The 21,655-nt window shown below is 44.8% G+C and overlaps 1 protein-coding gene across 1 annotated transcript in view; it reads left to right on the plus strand.

The window, feature by feature from the left end:
- Positions 1-21,655, plus strand: part of ETS1 (ETS proto-oncogene 1, transcription factor) — a 126,125-nt gene that overhangs the window by 20,308 nt on the left and 84,162 nt on the right. Inside the window, exon 3 of the mRNA XM_080815506.1 lies at positions 9,465-9,609. Coding sequence (XP_080671632.1) covers positions 9,465-9,609 — 145 coding nt within the window. The remainder of the gene's footprint in view (positions 1-9,464; positions 9,610-21,655) is intronic.

The following is a 21,655-nucleotide window of genomic DNA, read 5'->3' on the forward strand; positions in this document are numbered from 1 at the left end:
GCCCTCTACCTCTGCCCTGTGGGGTGCCCAAAGCTGTCGCCTCTGCAGTCACTGGGAGGCAGCAGGCTTCACACTATGGGAGTAGATAGAAGCCGACAAAGAACACGTATCTCCCTGCGGATCTCCCAGCAGGAAAGTGTCAAGGCCAGGCGGGCACTCAGGCTGGTGGCAAGGTCAGTGACCCTGGAGCTTCAGCTGGGGTCACCAAAGGCTGGCTGTGGTCTCCACCTGCCACGAGCCACCTCAGTATGGTCCCTGTTCCAGAAGGATTTTAAGGAGCCCGTCTCTGCGGCACTGGGTCTGGGCTCTGCGTTTCTCCCTCAGAAACCTGTAGGTGATCAGGCCTGCCCTTTCACCGAGGCCCAGGCCCATCACTCTTATTGTTTTAGGAAGAATTTCCTGGCTTTGAGTCTAAAATTAAACTGCCCTTTGAGAGTTTCCTATTTTGTCTGTTCCTGCTTCTCCCGCGGCGGCCACACCCTCCCCTCCCTCCTCCTCCTCGACGGCACTGCTGAGGAAAGCTGAACCCAAGCTCAGGAGTATTTCTGCTTGCCTCCTCCCCCTCTGCCTCGCCAGGGAGCGGGACACGTGTGCCCTCCTGAAGGCCCGACGGGGCTGGCCCCAAACTTCCCCCTTAGCGTTGCCCCAAGAGTTTCTCCATGACATGTTGGGGCTGAGTGAAAGGAGGCGTCTTGTCAAGTATTCTCTGAGGATGAGGAAGCCCAGACTAGGTTAAAGTCTGTGGAGTTCGGCCCCATGTGGAAGGCCCACTGCGTGCAATGGGAAGAAAGGGTTGAAGCTGAGAGACCGTCTTTTCGTTGCCCGGACTTTTCCTGAGCATTGACGAGGCAGGAGGCCCGAGAGCTATTCTATACACAGGTGCTTCCGAAGCTTCACAGTTCTCTGCGGAGAAATGGGGGACATGGAGTCCAAGCAGTGTTTGAGCATGGTCTTAAGAAAGAATTAGAAAAATATGAAGGTGTTCCTAAATTTAAAGGGGGCCCTTGTATGTCATGAATCCAAACTACAACTAGGACTACCCTTGGTTCTAGAGGTTCCTCCACCCATGAAAGCTGTGGGTCACAGGTTGGGAGAAAGAATGTAGATCTATCCGCAGAAGAAGTCGCTGGACTTGGAGAGGCACCTGGAGATCACTGAGGCCTGCCTGCTCAGGAAACAAAAGCTAGAGGTGAAGGGACAAGCTGAAGGTGACGCAGCTCCGTAGGGGCAGGGCAGGACGTGAATCTCGGCTCCCTGATTCCCTGTCTTCTGTCTTCCTACTGGAGTGTGGGGATATCTACGCCATTTCCGGAAAAATGGCTGTCCCTGCAGAGGCAGACATCCAGTGCTAATTCATCTTCGCCCCTGGGTGTAAGATGTTTGTTTTGTCATTGTGGTTTAAACAGCAGCATCTAGAAATAGTTATTGTGTTGCATATATTCATGGCCCTGGATTCTGAAGTTGACCAAAGAAAAGCCAGATTTGCTCCCACAGAGTCTGTGTGCTGAGTCATTAGTAGGCAAACACGGGGACATTTATGGTTGCTTGGCTAAAGGTGGACATGAACTTGAAGAACAGATCACACATAATCTTATTACAGACATGCGGACTCCGGCATGGGTTTGTGATGCAGTGTTGTGAAAATGTTCCCCTATTTCCTCTTTTCCAAATTTTGGGGGCAGGGGCAAGGCAGACAATGAGCAAAAGGTTTGGCAGGCGTGGGAGGGGAAGAGCAAAAGATGCTCCTGAAGAGACAGCAGCAGGGGGTCGTGGGTTGGGAGGAAGGTAGAGTCCCTGACTCTGAAGTTTGGGGGGTGGAGCTAGGCAGAGGTAATTAAGTAGAGGAGACCTTGACTGGAGGGCAAAAGGAAGAGGGCATATGTGGTCCTAGTCATGAGAGTGGGCTCACCTTCAAAGCAGAGCAGGGATAGGGTGTGCCCATCGTTCCAGTAGCTTCCAGATTTCTGGGGCTTTGTTTTATTTGTTTCCAGTGTCATAAAGGTGAAACATGTGGGCTTGGGCTGTGTCCTCTGACAGCCCCCAAAGGGATAGGGAGAAAAGTGCCCTTCCCTTGGCATCTTGCCACCATGTGTGGGACAGAGCAGGGCAAAACATGCACTTTCCTGAGATGCCCCAGGGGAGGGGATCTAATCCCTCCAAGGCCCTGTGGCTACCATCCTTCCCTTGGTGGCCACTGGCCAACCACCTTAGGTTCCGAAGCTCTGCATTTGGCTTCCACAACTCTGTAGGCTTTCTTGTTTTTCTTCCTCTGTCTTCAGCCAGCCCCTGTTGGTTGTTTCTCCCCCTTTCATCTCTTGCAACTGTAGGCAACTTTACAGACTCTTTTTTTTTTTTTTTACACAGACCCATTTTTTATCTTTTTTTCCATTTTGTTTGAACTGCCATTTTTCTTGACTTTATACTCTCACCGGGTGCTCCATGTTTCCAGATCTAACTGCACCCTTTCTTGTCCTCTTCTGTCCTGTATCCACCTTCAGGAACCTCTGCCCCACCAACCTGCCATCACTCCATCTAAACATAACTGAGGGTGAACTTCTCTTCCTCTCTCCTTTCTTATGTATTACACTCACCTTTGTCTCACCTTTATCTCACCTTACACTTACCTACTATCAGTTAGAAAATCTTGTTGATTCTTCCTTTGAAACATACTTACATTTCTTGTTTCCTCTTTACCTCTACATTCATGACCTTGATCTAACTCTGCCCTCATACCTGGACTGCTGCTTAGCACCACAACCAGCAGGATGCCCCTGGAACACTCATGTGGGGGTAATACATAAGGGTGCCCCAGCCCTTAGGAATCAAGCTAAATGATATCTGAATACAAAATTTTCAAAAGTCAAAATTAATGCAAAAATTATTTAAAAAAATAAATTTTTAAATAAAGTTAGGGTTAGTAGTACTGATTTGTTTCCCCCTCTTTACCTTAGTCTCCAATATGGCTGTGAGGCACTCCAGTGCCTATGTCCGCTTCCTTATCTCCTCCTCTTGCCCAACCCATCCTACTTGGCACCATCAAACGAGTCTTCTAGAACATATCACCATGTCACTACCTCTAATGCGACACCAAAGCCTTTCTCCTGGAGCCCAACTCCTGTCTGGTATTTACAGCCCTCAACATTGTGATCTTTTCCTGTCCCTCCAGCTTTGCTTCTTACTCATTGATCTCCACGCCAAGCGTCCACATTGTCCAAGAACATACCTTTTCCTCAAGCTTCTCACCACCAAACGACACAGTCTGTATCTTTCTAGATGACCTATCTGAATCTTTCTTATTCTTCCTTTGATAGTATTGCATGTTTCTTTTCACCTTAAGGTGTGTGATCATCTTTTTTTTTTCTCTCTCTCTAGGCTCTTCACTGTGTGTTCTAGGCTAATCTTACCCAGCCTTTGGGTTACCTTAATTTGCTTCCACCAGGAAGTATTACCTGCTATGACACCCCTCCCCCTACACATTGGGACTTAACCCTGTCCCATCTCCTCACTGTAATTTCCTGTTTACTTGTCTGAATATTCCTAAGGGTGAAGTTCATTTCTTGTTCATATTATGTTCTTTGCATCGAACATGATACTCGGCATAGACTGGGTGTACTGATATAAATTTGCTCCATAAATACCCATTGCCATAATTTGCCTAGTACCTATCCTAGGACAGCAGTCACCCTTCTTGAGAAATCTGTATGAGGGCCACATAAGCTTCGTGTTGGATAGGTAGAAGAAAAAATAGTCTGAAACCAAATAGACCTGGGTTTGAATGCTATATTTATTATTTTATTAGCTGTGTGGCCTTTGGAAATTTTCTTGTCCTCTTTTTAAAAAAGATTTTATTTATTTATTTATTTGAGAGAGAGAGAGAAAGAGAGGGACAGAGACAAGCAGACTTCGTGCTGAGCTCAGAGCCAACTTGGGACTTGATTCCAGGACCCTGGGATCATGACCTGAGCTGAAATCAAGTGTCAGACTCTTAACTAACTGAGCCACCCAAGCCCACTACTTGTCGTCTTAAAGTCTCAGTTTGTTCTGCAAAATAGGGGTAGGAATAGTAATCTTGCATGAGGGTGGTGAGGATTAAATGTGACCATTTCTGCAAAACGCTTAGCACACCAACTGGCATAGAGCAGGTGTGTGGTGTACGTTAGTTCCTTTCAAGAATCACCTGTGGCGTGAATGAGTGAGGATGGGTGGTTTCTTAAAACTGTGACAAGGACTGAAAATGTTGCTTGCATCTTATGAGTTCACCTCCAGTTGCAGCCAGGAAAGGATGGTGTCAACAAAGAGACTCAAACTTATTTTGGGTGACGCTTTTTTAAAGCAACAGGGTGGGTGTTGTGCAGCCCAGATTTCTGACCTGTTAATAACCTGCCTCTTGCTCCTCAACGAAGACAGTTTCATAATGAATTGGAACCAGCTATGTGGTTCTTTTGAGTAAAAATGTCATTTTCATACTCTATGAAATAGGTATTAAGTCAGTTTGTGAAATGTCTAATAAACAGGCAGGTGTCTAGATAACAAGAGTCATGGTGCTTCCAGGAGCATCTGCTAGCAAAGACGTTTGTGGTTCATGGTAAGCTTGGTGGATTACCTCCTTCTCATTCTTAAGAGTAGGGTCCTCTGGCTCCCCTGAGGATGGCTAAAGAGAAAATAATGTCTTAAAGTAAATCTCCATTTGTAAAATAATATATGAACTATCCCTGACAAAAACCTGGCTTGAGGCAGGAGTGATTAAAAAAAAAAAAAAAAAAGCCACATAAATTCAGTCTGATGCTGAGCATGGTTGTTAATCAGAGGCTGGGAATTGACTCATCACAGTGCTATGTTGTTGTCATTGCCTGTGTCTAGAACCTCATGGCTTTATCCCTAACCCACAAAATACTCCTTTGGCCTTCCATCTCTCCCCTGCAGAATGCATGCAGATAATTTTCCTTCGACACTTCTTTGCACATTACATTTTGCCATCAGTGGCCTTTCCTTAGCAGAGAAAGCTTAAACTTGTAAACTTGAGAAAAATTTTTCCATCCCACCTTGCATCAAAAAGAATAAAATATTTAGGAATAGATTTAACCCAGGAGATGAAACACTTGTACTCTGAAAACTGTAAGACACTGATGGAAGAAACTGAAGATGACAAAAACAAATGGAAAGACATACAATGCTCATGGATTGGAAGAATTAATATTGTTAAAATATCCATATTACCCAAAGCAATCTACAGATTCAATGTAATCCCTATCAAAATACCAATAACATTTTCCATATTACTAGAACAAATAATCCTGAAATTTGTATGAAACAACAAAAGACTTTGAGTAGCCAAAGTAATCCCAAGAAAGAAGAAAGCTGGAGGTATCACAATCCCAGATTTCAAGATATACTACAAAACTGTAGTAATCAAAACAGAACAGTACTCTCACAAAAATTGACATATAGATCAATGGAACAGGATAGAAAGCCCAGAAATAAGTCCACACTTATATGGTCAATTAATCTATAATGAAGGAGGCAAGAATGTTCAATGGGGGAAAAGACGTTCTCTTCCACAAATGGTGTTGGGAAAACTGGAAAGCTACATGCAAAAAAATGAAACTGGACCACTGTATTACACCATACCCAAAAATAAACTCAAAATGGATTAAAGACCTAAACATGAGACATGAAACCATAAAACTCCTAAAAGGAAACACAGGCAGTAATTTCTCTGACATCACCTTTAGCAATATTTCCTAGATATCTCCTTTATATAACTATAATTCCCTTCCCTTGGGCAAGGGAAACAAAAGTAAAAATAAACTGTTGGGTCTACACTAAAATGAAAAGCTTTTGCACAGTGGGGGAAACCATTAACAAAGCAAAAAGACAACCTGGCAAATTGGAAAAGATATTTGCAAATGGTAATCCGATAAAGGTTTAATATCCAAAATATATAAAGAATTTATACAACTCAACACCAAAAAAAAAAAAAAAATCAAAATCTTCTGGGCAGAAGACATGAACAGACATTTCTCCAAAGAAGAGTGCAAATAGCCCACAGACACATGAAAAGATGCTCAACATCACTAATCACTAATCATCACAGAAATGCAAATCAAAATCACAATGAGATATTACCTTACACCTTTCAGAATGGCTAAAATCAACTACATAAGATACAACAAATGTTGGTGTGGGTGAAGAAAATGAACTCTTGTGTACTGTGGTGGGAATGCAAACTATGCAGTCACTGTAGAAAACAGTATGGAGGTTCCTCAGAATAAAAATAGAATCACCATATGATTCAATAATTCCACTACTGGGTATTTACTTAAAGAAAACAAAAACACTAATTTGCAGAGACCTACACCTCTATGTTTATTGCAGCATTATTTACTGTAGTCAAGATATGGAAGCAACCTAAGTGTCCATAGGTAGATGAATGGACGAAGAAGATGTGAGATACACACACACACCTGTGTACACACTCCCTCCCACACACACACTCACACTGGAATATTGCTTAGCCTTAAAAAAGAATGAAATCTTGCCTTTTCTGAACAACAAAGATAGAGCTAGAGGGTATTATGCTAAGTGAGATAAGTCCGATGAAGACAAATCCTATATGGTTTCACTTACATTTGGAATCTAAAAAGAAAAAAAAAAAACACAGATGAGCAAACAAACAAAAACAGACCCATAAATACAGAAAACAAACTGTTTTCTTGCAAGAAGAGAGGGGGCTTGGGGGATGGACGAATAAGATGAAGGGGATTAAGAGTACAAAATACCAGTTATAAAATTAATATGTCATAGAGATAAAAAGTACAGCACAGGGAATATAATCAGTAATATTGTAATGACATTGTATGGTGACAAATGGTGCCTATACTTCTCATGGGGAGCATAGTGTAATATACAGAATTGTTAAATCACTGTGGTCTATACCCAAAACTTTCATAACATTGTATGTCAACTATACTTAAGTAACAAATATATAAAAAAAGTAAATGATCTAAAATGCAAAAACCAAGAAGTTCTCCTCACGTTTTTAATACCCTTGCAGGGCCTATAACAAACTACCTGTACCTATCTACAAGGATTCTACTTGTACTATCTACTGCCATCTTCTAAGGCTCTTACAAGGAGGGTTTAGGCAAACCATGCATACAGTGTCCCAAAAGAACAGGGGTAGGCAACTTAGAATTCTCCTTTATATAATTTAGAATCAAAATTTTCTCACTTGAGACCTAATTCCTACAACTCTGATCCTTGACATTGAATTTTGAGAAAAACTCTAGAGAAATATCAGAAGATGGGGATAGATATTGAGAGCACACAGGTAGTCTAGGAAATGTGTTTCAAACTGATTCAGTTGCAAAGTGTTGTTGAAGACCTACTTACCCTTGGGGATTCAAAAGTTGTTGCCTCGGGAGCTTGCAATATGAAAATACAATGTCCCTACAATGGTTTTAACCAGAATTCAGGAAACATTTCCTGACAGAAGCTCCGGGGAGCGTTAATTTCCCTAAATCTTTTGGTCTCAAACACAAATAGCTAGCAGCCCGCCATTGCTCCATTTATATTCTAGTGGTTCTCACCAGTGTCCAGTAGCAGAAGCCAAGTATGGTAGCCTTTGCTACTCAGTAACTCAAGGTGACTCCATTCAGTTCCGAGGATGTTATTAAGTTCTTGGCACCTTTAGCCCAGTTAGAAGTCCAACAGCCCCAAAGTAAACTTCATCCAGCCCTACTTTGAATGATTTTATGAATATTATGGAAAATGTCATCCTGTTTAATGCACACAAATGTTCTTCTATATTTTGGGTTTGATTGTCATTTTTCTCTGTGCCAATATACTCTCTTCTGTTATTTTTACTGAGCTAAAGTTAATGGACAGTTGCAAAACGGGGAAGAGAGAGTAGATAAAAAAAAAAAAAAGATTAAAAAAAAAAAAAAGAGAGTAGATAGGGAATGTTGACTCTAATACCGCTGAGCTCTTGTCCTGCAGCTCAGGGGAGAGAGGGCATCGGAGGTTCTCCAATAAGAGGCTCTTCCTGGGGGTTAGCAAGCTACCCTTCACAGATGAAAATACCATCTGAGTAGCTATATTTATTATTTAGCCCTTTAATATCAGTAGACTTAACCTCATCAAATTATAGCAGAGTTTGATTATCTTAACTGTGGTTTTTAAGAAGGTAGAGGGACCATAAGAGAAGATCAAAATAAAAAAGAAAGAAAAGAAAGTAAAGGAAGGGCCAGTGTAGATGAGACTCCTCAGGAAATCTTTCTGTGAATCTGCTGTCTCCTTTTGTGTCTTACTTTTTTTTTTTTTTTAAAGATTTTATTTATTTATTTGAGAGACAGACAGATATAGTGAGAGAGAGCATGAGCAGGGAGGAGAGGGAGAAGCAGGTTCCCCACTGAGCTGGAAGCCTGATGTGGGGCTCGATCTCAGCACTCTGGGATCATGACCTGAGCTGAAGGCAGAGGCTTAATGACTGAGCCACCCAGGCGCTCCTTGTGTCTTACAGTTTAGCCCTCTTGCTCAATCCCAGGAATGTGAAGGGTCTGTTATATCAAAATAATATCTACCTTCTATTAGGCATCATGTAGACAATGTACACATACATTTCATATTTAATTTTGCTTTAAATATAATTTTCTTACACATGTTTTACTTAATTCTTCCTATAATTGAGTAAACTGAGATTTAGATAAAAGAACGGGCCCAAGCCTTCCCTTAGTAAGTGATAGAGCCAGGATGTGAATCTATGAATATATCTAGCTTCAAAGAATAAGGTCTCAAACACTGCAAAGCATGCCTCCCACATGTGTTTAAGGAAGCACCTCTGCCTTCCTTAAAGCATACTGGGTGGATGGTATATTTTATGAATTTCACAAAATGCCTGAAAGAGTGGCACAAGTCCCGAACTGTTGCAAGAAACTGAAAATTTCTGTGTAGCCATCAATGGCATTAAAACCCATGCAAATCGAGTAACTGAAAAACAAGTGATTATTATTACATAGGCCCATATTTTGGTTTTCCTTTGGCGTCTCTCACCCACTGGTTCTATGAGATTAGAATGTCCTGTAAGAATATCCATTTATGGTGTTTTTACAGAGTAAGATCATAAAAAAATTCAAAAGCCAGGATTGTATAAAGATGGCCGAGATTCTGCCTGCTGCTAATCACGGGTCCTTATTTGAAAATTAGAAAAGGTAGTTGCCAAATGCTTGAAGAAATGGATGAAAATCATTGGATGTACAGTCTAAGAAAAAGACCCTTCTCCTTCTCTCTGTATTTTTTTTTTGGTGGGGGGAGTTGGTTATGTGACCAGTGGTTGGTTCTCTTCTGCTATCATCTATGGATGACTCCTATCCACATGTGGTTGTATGATAAGACGTTATTCCATTTGGGCTAGAGTACAGAGATTTTCCTGTTTATATATTTCATTACTTTTTCCCTTGTCACAGAGGCAGGCACCTATCAACTCCTATGAAGATCCTCGAATGGCCTGTGGCTTCCAGTCCAATTATCACCCGCAAAGAGCTTACTACCCTTTCTGGAATGAGATGACCATTCAGGAAGTTCCCACTGGTCTGGAACACTGTGGCTCAGGTAGGAATGTGAACAAAGGCTCGGACCGCGCATAGAGAGTCGGAGGACAGTGGAAGGGTGCTGTGGGCTTCATCCTCTGTAGCAAGAACAGCTGCCACGGCTTATGCGGGAACAAGATGCTATTGTTCTCGAACGGAAAGTCCCGCGACTTCTCCATAATTCTGCGTTACTTTATTCTCCAGCGACAGGAAGATGAAACTGTAGGAATGAGCCCAGGAGAGGTTGCCTCAGGTCTTCATTCTATAAATAGTTCTGTGCACCATGCATTTCCTGAGACTTACCCGTTTCGGCCCGGTTGTTGACGAAGGGTCTAGAAGTTCTGCAGTTGGAGAGTTATGAGCCAGATAAATGGCCATTTTACAAAAGGGAATTTCTTTATTCATCTTTTTCTCTCCATTGTCCTCAACCTCTTGGCCTGTGCCCACTGGCATCTGGCTCCTTTTTCCTCCGCCCCCTCTCTTTCCCCAGCTCTCCCTCACAGACCTCCTTCCTCTCCTCCCAGCATTCCACTCTCTCCCTGACTTGCTGGTCACCGTGCTGCCCCCTGGTGAGCAGGAATGACATTCCCCCAGAGAGCTCTTCCCAGTGTCCCCCTCTCCCAAAGACCTGACAGGTTGAGAGTCCTCACCCCCCATCCTGTTTTGCAGAAGTCACTGTGTATCTCACAAATTCCAGGAGTCCGCGTTGACCTGTGAACAGCGTTTTTGTTACTTTATGTTCGATGCCAAATGTAAAACTTGATTTGGGGGTTCTGAGTGATGGATTCAGGTATTAAGTTCAATTTATCACGAGGCCAGATTATATATACCCAAATACAAAAAAAACCCAGCTCAAATCTTTATTTTCTCCCAGGATGAATTCTTAGCCCAAGAAATCTCATTACTCTCACATGTTGAAAATATGTAATTCTGAGGCACGATATAGGGAGAAAGCCACTGGGAGCTCACTTAAATACAACTCTTTGGTTCAGTGTTTCTTTACTCCACATAACGATATGGTAGACTACTTTTATAATAGCAGAGACAGAAAATAAATGTTTGTTTTGTTGCCCTTGCTTTAGCTCTGACCAGAAATATAGAGGCATAAAGCAAGATGCTGAAGCACTTGGTGGGGGTTGGAGGGGAAGGCACGGGACTCGCTCTCCAGTTGTCTGGTTCTTCTCTAGGGCAGAACGAAAGCAATCTCTGTGTTCATAGTCTCCGGACTCAATAGCCATTGATATTTACAATATTCTTTGGTACCGCCCTTGGATTTCAGACTTGCTATATTACGCTTCCCTTTCTGCTTGGTTCTTCCAAGCATAAACACAAATGTCTCAACTACCTATCCATTTAAAAAGGAGACAGGGAAGATTTTTGCAGCTGTTTGCAGGTTAGTCTTGAAGATTCTAAGGGATGAAAAAAAGTCATCCTTTACAAACTGTTCTAACAAATCTTATTTGCATAAGCAAAAGGTCAGGATGGTTGCGCCTTCATTTGTATAATTCTTGAATCCTTTCAGTGCCACCAGGCTTGTGTCTCATATCTTCCCGCACAACTCAGGTTAAAGTTACCTTGCAGTAACACTCTGTGCTCTGGACGGTGCTTCTGTTTGCTGGAAGTTACCTTTTGTTAAGAGCTGAGGTTATTTCACGCTGGTCTGTAGCCTCAAGATCAGAAGGTCCCTTCTTCATAGCTAAAAGACATGGTCTTTCTTCTTTTTTTTTTTTTTTTTCTTCCTGGCTGAGAAGTACATACATTCCCAAGTGAAGATGATTTTTTATTCTCCTCCTTGTCAAGGTTCTTGAAAGCAAAGAATTTTTATTTCAGGGCCAATGACACCGTGTCTGTGACGCACATGAAGAACCTCTTGGGATGAAGCTTCTTTAAAATGTGAGGAGTCACAGCAGGGTAATATAGTCTTCTTCCCACAGTCAACTTCGTTGTTGCAAGAAGAAGGAAGACAGGGTCACACAGACCAGTGGCTTTTGAGTAGGATGGGAAGATGAGTGCCTGTAATAACTAGTCTTAAAATGACCTGGTTGTCGTCAACCACAGCTCAGAAATACTAGAAAGCCTCCATGGGGAGCAGTGCCTTGGTGGCAACTGTGAGGTCTGTAGTTCCCTCTGCCCTAGGCTCCCTCTGATAGAAATATCTGGCAAGAACCCGAAGCTCCTCCAGCCCCTCCTTTGCTTTCTGAGCTGTCCAGACGAAATAGTTGCAGCGATTATTTCTGGGCTGTGGTCCAGCCCTCCTCAGTGATGGGTGTCCTTTGGAAGGAGATCTGGGGTTATAGAGAAGAGAGATGAAGACATGGACCAACCAATGATTTCTCCAGCTGCAGCACATTTCCTTGGAGATGTGTTGAGTAAGAAGAAAGAGGGAGAAAAAAAATACGCTACATTTTTTTTTCATCTTCTTTTATCCTATTTATAACTTCAGTTTCCTTCCCGTCCTCCGTCTCATGGCCACTCCCCACCCCCGCTCCCATCTCACGTTTTGTGCTCTCAGAAGGAATGAATGAACTTCTTTTCCAAGGACTCCACATCTGGCAGTGACTGGAATACCCGGCAGGAGGGGCCATTGAGGAACATCAGGCCCTTTCCTAATAAAGTGGTTCTTATTCACAAAGGGGCCCGAGGCTGAGGAGTAGGAGGGGGGTGAGGGAGAGGGGCGGGATGATAGGGCATAGAGCTGAGATGTGGGAGAGCCTACCAGGTGAGCTGGAGAGAATGCTTAGTAACCAAGACAGTCAAGAATGGGTTGAACAGAACAGATGCTAAGAAGGGTGCCCAGGAAGACAGAGAAGCATGGGAATGGACAGAAAATACAGGTATGGGTGGACAGGTGAAGCAGGATGGGAAGAGAAAATGAAAGCTGAATGGGAAGGCAAGAGAAGGGGAGCCCGGAAGAAGACAAGGCAAGAAGGGGAGGGGAAGATGATATGAAAGAGAGAGAAAAAAAAAAGATGAATCTGAGGACATTAACTATACGGCTAAAAAGGGAAGCCACATTTGCATGCAATTGCCCGCGCAGCTGTACATTTCTTCATGACAATCTCGTAGTCATCATTTTCTTTTATTTCTCCTCCTCCTCCTCGTCCGCCTCTTCCCCCTCCTCCTTCTCAGCCTGGAGCCACTAGCAAGAGCCAATGGGGACGGGGAGCTGGTGTTCTGCATGAATGAATGGCCCTTTCTGTCTCGGCTCCTCGTCATCCCTCTGTCAGGGAGCCTTGTGAATCAATGGAGCCCCTTACACAAGACGGGGCTGAAATGTCTGTTACTGTTTATAGTCTGACTGGAGTGGAGCCCACTGACCCTGCCTCCTCCCTGTTCCCGTGTCCACTCTTCTATCCCCAACATCAGCCCCTTCTCTCAATCATCAGAGCAAGAATCACTTTTCAGGTCAGTCTCTTACTCCTTGTCTCTAAGAAATCATTAACACTTCACTGCCATTAACTATTATGATGAGCTCCTAACCACAGCCCTGTTGAGAAGGGGCAGAATAGACAGCAGGCCATTTTTGGATCAAGTCTCGTGAGCTCACAGTGCTGCCCAGACCTGGCTGGAGTCATGTAATGACTGTTTTCCATTGGGAACTAGAAAACCGACATCAGAGACCCACCTGAGCCCCCACGCCACAAGCCCACAGTCAGTTCCCAGTTGACAGTTGTCCATATTTAATTTTAATATTATGAATGACAATAAGGTATATCAGAAAATAGGATGCTTACTGAGCACCCTTCCAGAGTGATATACTGTCAAGTTATTTTTTGTTTCATGGGTGGATTTGTCTTGAATCAGCCCAACTTATGGATAGGATGATCTAACCCAAGGTTCGCTTTTGGGAAATAGTTACTCAAAGCTGGAAAGCAGTCAGTGGCTACACAAGACAGTACCCCCAACTTACCCCTACGGGAATGAACCTATGGTTTCCTTACTGTGGTCCTCGATTTCAGAAAGAAGACAATACTTTATTTCTTCTTGTATAATGCAGTCTGGTATGTTCTTGGTCATTGAACACAGTAAAAACCACATCTACCCACGTTTGCAACCTACCTTCCACTTCTCATTCTACATGAGAGGAAGTATGTATAGTATATTGGTAAAGAATCCAGATTCTGGGACCAAATTGCCTGGGTTTGCACATCAACTCTTCCTAACTGGGTGACCTTAGGCAACTTACTGTATCTCTGTACTCTCGTTTCCTCCCATAGACCAGTGGTTCTCAAAGCGTGTCAGGATCACCTGGACGGCTTGTTAAAACAGAGGGTGTTGGGTTCTGTCCCCAGGGTTTCTGACTCAGTGAGTCCAGGGGACGACTCAAGAATTTGCATTTTTCACAAGGTCTCAGGTGCTGCTGCTGCTGCTGCTGCTGCTGGCCCAGAGACCACACTTTGAAAACCACTAAGTTAATATATGTAAAGCTTGAAACAGTGCTGTCACTTAGCAAGCACCTTATGAATGTTTGCTGTCATCACTCGTTGCCCTGAAGCGCCTGAGTGTCCAGAAATGTCTGTGTATCATTGAGTCATAAAGTGCCCCGCTGATTGGTCGAACACTTTCAGTGGTCAGTTTCACGTACTGGAAATGGAGCAGATGTCTGGAGAAGGGGAAGACTCGCTCCTTGTCTCTAAGCGACTTGGTTCAAGCGTGTGTGGTGGGGGGGCGTGGGGTACACTTACAGGATAGAAGAATTATCTCCCACGTGAAATATTACACTTAACTCATAAGATAATGCTTGGCAGTGTGAGTGTGTGACTTTGGATCTTGCTATTTAATATTTCTAAAGTAAATTTACTAGTAAAATGGTAGGAGGAAAGAATGTCTTTCTCAAATAAACTTTGGAAGTTCAAGTGGGGAGATGTACTGGGAGCCCGAGTTTCTGGTCTCTCCTGGGGCTTTCCCAGACAGCCAGGGCGGCTGGGAGAGATCAAACCAGGCCCAGTGTTTGGAAAGGGCTATTGACAACCAGGTGGGAAATTTCAGCGGGAGAAGCTGATGCCTCCAGTTTGGCTTTTAAGCGTTGAGAACGTTGAGATAATGCCAGGCAGACTTGTTGAATGGAGATTCACCTTGCTCTGAAGTGTTTATACTCACAGCAGCTCTGGCCTCTCCACCGACCATCTCAGATGGCCCCGCGGTTTTAAAAGACAGTATTTCCAACTGTGTCTCCTGCACGTGTCGGATCTTTCCTCATTCGGGCTACATTTTCCTTCTGTGGAGGACCTGCTTCAGTTTCTTTTTTCTCCAAAAATAGTCCTGATCCTTTGTGTGTGTGTGTGTGTGTGTGTGTGTGTGTGTGTGTGTGTGGGATGCTGTGATGTGGGTCATTCCTCATGGGAAATATGCAAAAAAGCTACCCTTGGCCCTCACTGTATTATTTTGTTCTTCTGATGAGATTTCTAAGACTGCCTACCCTTGTTCTCCATAAGCGAAGGATATTCCTCCCGCTCCGGACTGAATTTGGTCCCATTTGCCAATGTTACGTTGCCATCTCCTTTAGACTCCCATCTCCTGACCTCTTGGCAGCTTTCAAGTGTGTGCGAGGTCAGATGCCCATTACAAGAACTTAGTGGTGTAAACGTTTGAGTGTGAGCTGAAGGGTGTTGAGTCCAAGCGAAGGGTTGAGGAGTGGCGGAGTGGCGTGGTGGAAAAGGGCAAGAACACGCCCTGAATCTTGTCCCTCCCCTTGAACAGGTGGGACACCTGTGCTGACTGCAAAGAGGTCTTGTGCCCATTAAATGGGGGTATATACTTAAAAATTCATGGCCTGTAGCAGGTGATCAATAAATGCTACCACCTTCCTTCTTTTTCCTTCCAGTACGATTTGAGTGTGAATTTAAATGAACCCAGGAAAGTAGATGTCCCACCCACTCTTGCCCACTCTTCTTGCCCTTTTCTGACACCTGCCAACCTTACCCTTCACGTGTTTCCTTTTACCAGTGAAGGGACCCTGGTGAGGACCACGAAGAGAAGCTCTGCTCCCTTAGGGACCAGAGACTTGTGTTTCGCTCTGGACTTGGGCCTAGCAGCCCAGAGCAGTAAGGATTGCCAAGGTCTTTACAAATGCGAATCATCTCTGTAGGTGCTTGCGAAGGAAGGTTCCCTAGAGGAAGAAAACTTGAGTGGAGTTCCAGTTAGACTGCAAGCCTTCTGTTGGCTGTCCTCCTATGCACTGCTTCTCAAAAATCCTAGGGTGTAACTAACTGCCTTGCTCTGAAACTCCCATGGGGCTGGGGAGAAAAAAGTTCTCTGAACTTTTTCAAACCACAAATATTTGGTCCGAGTTGGGAAAAGGTCCTCGGGGCAGCGAGTTCTTATTTAATTCAAGCAGTTTGACCCCTCTTCTGGAACTCCTCGAGCGGGGGCTGGGGACGGTGGGTGCCGCGCCTGGCCTGGGTCCCCGCTTGGCGCAGCCGGCCCGGCTCCGCTCTGTGAATGGAAAGCTCGGGCTGGGTGAATGGTGTGGGAGCTGGAGTCCGGCCGGGAGGAGAGGGCTGCTGTGTGGGACCGCGAAGGGATAGGGGGTTGGATGCGCAGAGACAGCCTGTTTTTCTCAGTGTCTGGCCGCGGAGAGACTCTTACTCTCTCTCTCCAGATGTTCGCTGTGTTTATAGCTGCTGAAGCAGGAGACCCAGCTCCCTCATTAATAAGTTTCTTTCTTGCACTGCGGCCAGGGGTCTGAGCCCGGAGCCCGCAGCTGGAGGAGGCTCGGTGGGGGAGGGCCGCCCGCAGGGGGAGGCGTCTCGCTCCCTCCCCCAGCCTCCGCGTCCCTAACCCCTACCCCGCCTCCCTCCTCTGCAATCCTCCCAAAATACACGAGCACACAAAAAGAAAAACACCAGCAGATTTTTTATTTCAGAGAGTAAACACTTGGGCCATGGGGGTCTGGAGGTTATGGGAAAAGAGGAAACCATCAGGCTAATCAGGCAGGCACACACTTCCCCTGCTGAAATAAAACAGAAATCATTGCTCCGCAGGGCTGGCGGGTTAACCCCGGCGCTGCCAGCGACGCTGGCGCGGGCAGAGCGAGCCAGGAGGTAGGGCGTCCGAGGACGAGGACCGGAGTGTTTAACTCCACATCCAGGCAGGGAGGAGAGGAGAGCGGAGTGAACTCCCTGGGCCTGAATGCCCTCCATTCAGTCTGTGGTAGCACATCTGCCCCAAGCCGGGCTTTGGAGAGAGACCGTTGGAACAGAAGAGATTCTGCGCTCAGCTGCAGTTTTGCAAGAGGTCAGAGGGAGTTCTAGGTGGGTTGGGAGATGGAGAGATAGGTGAGGGAGCCCAACGCTCTCGACCCAGAGCACACGTGTGGATTGTTACTCTTTAGAAAGGAGCGCGAGGGAGGGTTTGGTGGCAAGGATTCCGGTCAAGGTTAGAGCCCCGCCACCCACCAGCTCTGCAACCACCCGCAAAGCTTCTGAGCCCCCTTCTCTCCTTTGTAATATAGTCGTGCCTACCTCACAGAACTATGGCGGGGGAACAAAGCACCGCACTGAACGTGGAAACGGCCAACCCCAAAGCATGGCTCTCAATTTATGATTTCATGCATTGCTGTAAATTGATCAGGTTCCTCTCTCCCTCCCTACCTCTTTCCTTTCTCTCTTCCTCCCTCTGTCCTTTCTCTCTCCCTCCCTCCTTTCTTTCCTCCCTCCTTCTCTTCCTCCCTTCCTTCTTTCCTTCCCCTTCCTCTCCCTTCCTCGCCTGCCCCCCTTTTCTTCCCCTCCCTATTAAGTGCCTTCCCTCAGCGTCTACCTTGTTGCTGCCTGTCTGGAGAGCATAAATATCGCATGGACCAGAGGTCGTAGGTCAAACATGAGACCTAATTGCACTGTGAGAGAAATTACCCTTCCACTGATCTATGGGGCAACCTTTGGCTCTTCCTGAGGCTGCCAGGGTGAGTGGTCCATCAGCTCTCAGTCCAAACCCTGCCCCCATCTGGCAGCCTAGTCAGGGGACCATCACCTCTTCCAGATCACGATTTTAAAAAATACCAGCCTTCTAGTCACCTTTGCTGTTCTCTTGATTTCCCACCTGCTTCCTACATTTTTAAAAAAATCAACCCTGACAACTTTCTGCCAAGTCTCAGACATGCAGGTTCTCATGAGAGCAGGGGTGCTTGACACCGAGGAGTGTCAGAAATGTGCAATCCCTCCCCAGCGGTGTGCAAAGGAGTTTCCAAAGGGTCAATAGCTTTCCTAGGATTCTCTGAGCCCTCTGGGACACCCCCACCCCCAAGAAGTTAAGAACTACCAGCCAGGACAAAAGGGACTTTTGTACCCCCTGCAGCATTTAAAAGCGTGGCGTACATACAGAGTGTGCAAAGCCTATTTTGTGGACCTGGATTGAATTCCGTGGTAGGAGCTTCCTCCTATCAATCCCTTCTCACCACTCTGGTCAGTCCCAAGAGAGTGTATTTAAATCTGGAAGCGGATTCTATCCCATTGTGCCAGAGACACTGGGCATTGAAGTCTTGACTGAAGTCCAGCCATATTTCCCGCTCCCCCCTCCACCTTTTTTTCCGTTTTAACATCTCCTTTTATTTTGTGCTCCATGGAATGAGCTCTGTGAACAACCGTGGAGGTTATGGGCCTGTGGCCTCTCTACTGTGAGGTGGAGTGGGGGAGGGGAGCACTTCAGGCCCCTCCAGAACAACAGGGGAGAGTCACCTGGTGATCTCTCCTTCTCACAAAGGTGCCTCTGGTGATAGACTTTCCCACCTGTCCCCTACGGGGGGGGGGGTGTATAGGGGGTGGGGGGAGAGTGAGTGGAAGAAACACTGCCTCTGAAGGGGGCAGGAGTCCAGAGCCCACACTCCCCACCAACAATGTGTACAAAAACAATCATGGTGCCCACGTACACCTCCAGATGCCACATACCTCCACCCAACTGCCTCCAACTCTGTGCGCCCTTCAGGATCTTGGCCTCCGTTTCTGATCTTTGGCCTCTTGTGGAACCACTGACTGTTCTATCTCCTGTCACAAACTGGCTTCATCAAATGGAGACCATTTCCAGAAGTTTCAGATCTAGGGAGTGAGATGACCCCACCCTGGGTCAGCTCCTTTGAACTGTCCGGTAGTGTCTTAGCATTTCCTTCTTTGGTCAGAACAGATGGACATTCCTCACTGAACAGGGCTTATGGCTTACGTGAGGTTGATAAGTTGAATGTTGGGTTTTATAAGGAAAGGGGCTGAAATTTCTGTGGTCCTGCTCCCAGAGACTTGAAGGAAGCCTGGAAATAACAGAAAAGTGGTCGCTTCAACCATACCTGAGATATTCAGGCATTTCATCAACACTTTGTGTTTTGAAAATCTGAGTTTAGAATTCCTGAAAAACAACACCACCAACCTACCATGACGCAAAGTTTGTTTGGCTCTTGGTAGGTTTTTATTTATTTTTTTTTTCCAACATAATTCAGATTCCTCAGAATTTCCAGTTAGGTATCTGTGCCTATCTCTATTTCTGTTGCTTCTCTCCTGATTAATAAAAAAAACTTAAGAATATAGAGTAAAAAATAGTTCATATCCCATTCTTGTTCGATTTTAAATAATCTTACTGTAGCAAGTCCTGAGGGAAGGCCTGTCTTCTTTCTAGAACAGCTAGAGAGAAAGAGTAATTGTCATTCATCAAATACTTTCTATACTAAGAATCACACATGTGTGGTGATTTCACTCTTAAAACATTCCTCTGAAGATGATATTACGACCCATTTTACAGATGAGATGAATGAGGCTCAGTGGGGTGACCTGACCTCCCAAAGAAGTCGAACTATAATTCTGGGAGGTGGGGAGAGGGTCAGTTAAACTGGGATCCTACTGCAAAGCCCAGGCTCTGACCTTGATGCAAACTTGGCCTGCCCCCAAAATGTTTTTTAGGTCTTCATTGTTGCCTCATCCCTAGTGGTTAATGTCTGCCCTAGAGGGTAAGAGAATATAAGCTTTCCTCATTGTCCTACAAACCAGAGAGACCCATGAAAATCTTAGAGCTGAATAGAGAGAATGAGCCTGTGTAGTCTTTCAGGAGCTTCTCTCTTATGTTGGGTTTGACATCGTGCACGAGGGAGCTCGGTCATCTGTAGGGCCTTTAGGGGAGCGGGTTTTCCTTTGCTGAGAGTTCCCTTAGGGTCTCTCATCTAAGCATCACATTCCCTCTGCTCCATTTCTCCTCCACCAGCTAGCTTTGGGAGCAGACAGAGTCGCTGAGCAAGACTAAACCCAAGAAGTTTGTGAAAGGTTATACCCTTGAAGCTATCCACAGTGTACACAGCACGTGCTGAAGTTTACACAGACTTCTCAGACCTCTGAATAGAGAGACTAATTGTGGGGAAGCTGCTTTTCAGCACACAGGATGGGCTGTTCTCTGTGGGTTTTACTATCAAAAGGCTTTTAAAAGTGCAGTGTAGCCATTGTTGAATATTTCACAATGAATTAAATACCATTTTTCTCCCCGCAGCTGTTCCATGTGAGTGAGCGTAGAGTGCTTTTTTTTTCCCCCCTCCTGGCAGAAGACGGCTGCTGTATAAACCTAAGCACTGGGGTAATGAGATTATTTGTGTGCGAATTCTTTAGGAAAAGCATTTCTTTATTTTAAACTCAATGATGTGATTCGGGGCTGCTGCTCTGGAGATGGGAGAGGGGGAGCCTCGGAAGAGAATGGAATTGAAATGTCTCTGAGCAGAATTGGAAGAAGGCAGGGGTGAGGGGTGAGGGGATGAGGCTTCTAAACCCCAGTGCATTTGTCTACAATTCCTTGGGGAGGGTGGGGGGGCAGCCTGCCTCTCTGAGCCCTACTGACTGGGCTGCGGAGGAGGAGGGAAATTCCATATTTTTTTCTTTCTTTCTTTCTTTCTTTTTTTTTTTTAGTAAACAATTAATCGCTTTTCCATCTGCCCTTTCAACATTTCTTCCTGATCTCACAAGTTTTAATGGAATTGAAGGAACATTTGGTTTGCTCTCTCCCTGTTTTTATATCAGAGAGCACTTAAAAATTTGAGAATTACAATGAAATCTACAAGGAAAACAGCTCTTCTCTAGCACTTACAATGGTCTCTACAATTAGGATGATATTCAACCTTACTGGTGCTGTGACATCAAGTGTTACACCAAGTGTCCGTTCCTCTTCCCTTGCTTGACTTACTTTTCTTCTTCAGATTTTTCACTGCCTTTCATAGAAATCGAGCTTCAGGTAAGCAATGTGTTGAACTAAGTATAAAATCAATTAAGATTCAAAACTACGCAGACTTAACCCTTCATCAAGTATCATCCGGGAGTTACCAGCTGTTCTTTAGATCCACTGAAGACTAAGGGGGAAAAATGGGGGAAAAAATGGGAAAAGAGAGGTTTAGATTAGCTATGGTGAAATTTAACTCTGAAATCCATTATTAAAGGAGTTTGTGAATTGCCTACGCCCTCAAATATCCTTCAGCGTGTTTCAGAAGTAGGTTAAGTCATTTTTTATTATCCTTCTGCTCCTATCACATAAGACACAAATTTCAAAACCTTTTAAGGGAACTTCAAGGGAATGTTTTAGGAAATCTATCAAGTGGGAAAGAGCAGGTCAGATACGGAAAGAAAGCTATTGATTTCGAGAATAATCTTTTAGTTCTGCTTCAGCGAGTGAAGCAAAAAGGGGATTCAGCTAGGCATGTGTTGTGAGAACTCGACCAACAAGATCTGGGGGCAAAGGACAGACGGTTTGAAATGTCCTTCTGCATCTTCCCCATTGTTGTTGGTCACTTATTCTTTTCACTTCCCGTATTTCCTGATAGCTGTGGCAGGTGGGCAGGTGGAAATTCATCGTCCTCCCCTCCCTCTAACCGAAGTGGAAGACCTGCTGGAAAAGCAAGAGAGAATCTGTGTGGTTTGGGTTGCTTTAAATCATGTAACTCTTTCCCTCTTTCTGGCTAGGAACTAGTACTTTGCCATGTGCAAATGTGAGCGGCTTATTTTTTGGTAATAATTGCTACAAAAATAATCCACCCCTTTAAGGAAAGTTTATAAATTAAAGAATACTTTAGGGGAAAAGGGCACTTCCATTTCATCAGTTAGTGGTTAATGTTCAAGTCT

The sequence above is a fragment of the Martes martes genome (assembly GCF_963455335.1).
Source record: "Martes martes genome assembly, chromosome: 10".
NCBI lineage: Eukaryota > Metazoa > Chordata > Mammalia > Carnivora > Mustelidae > Martes > Martes martes.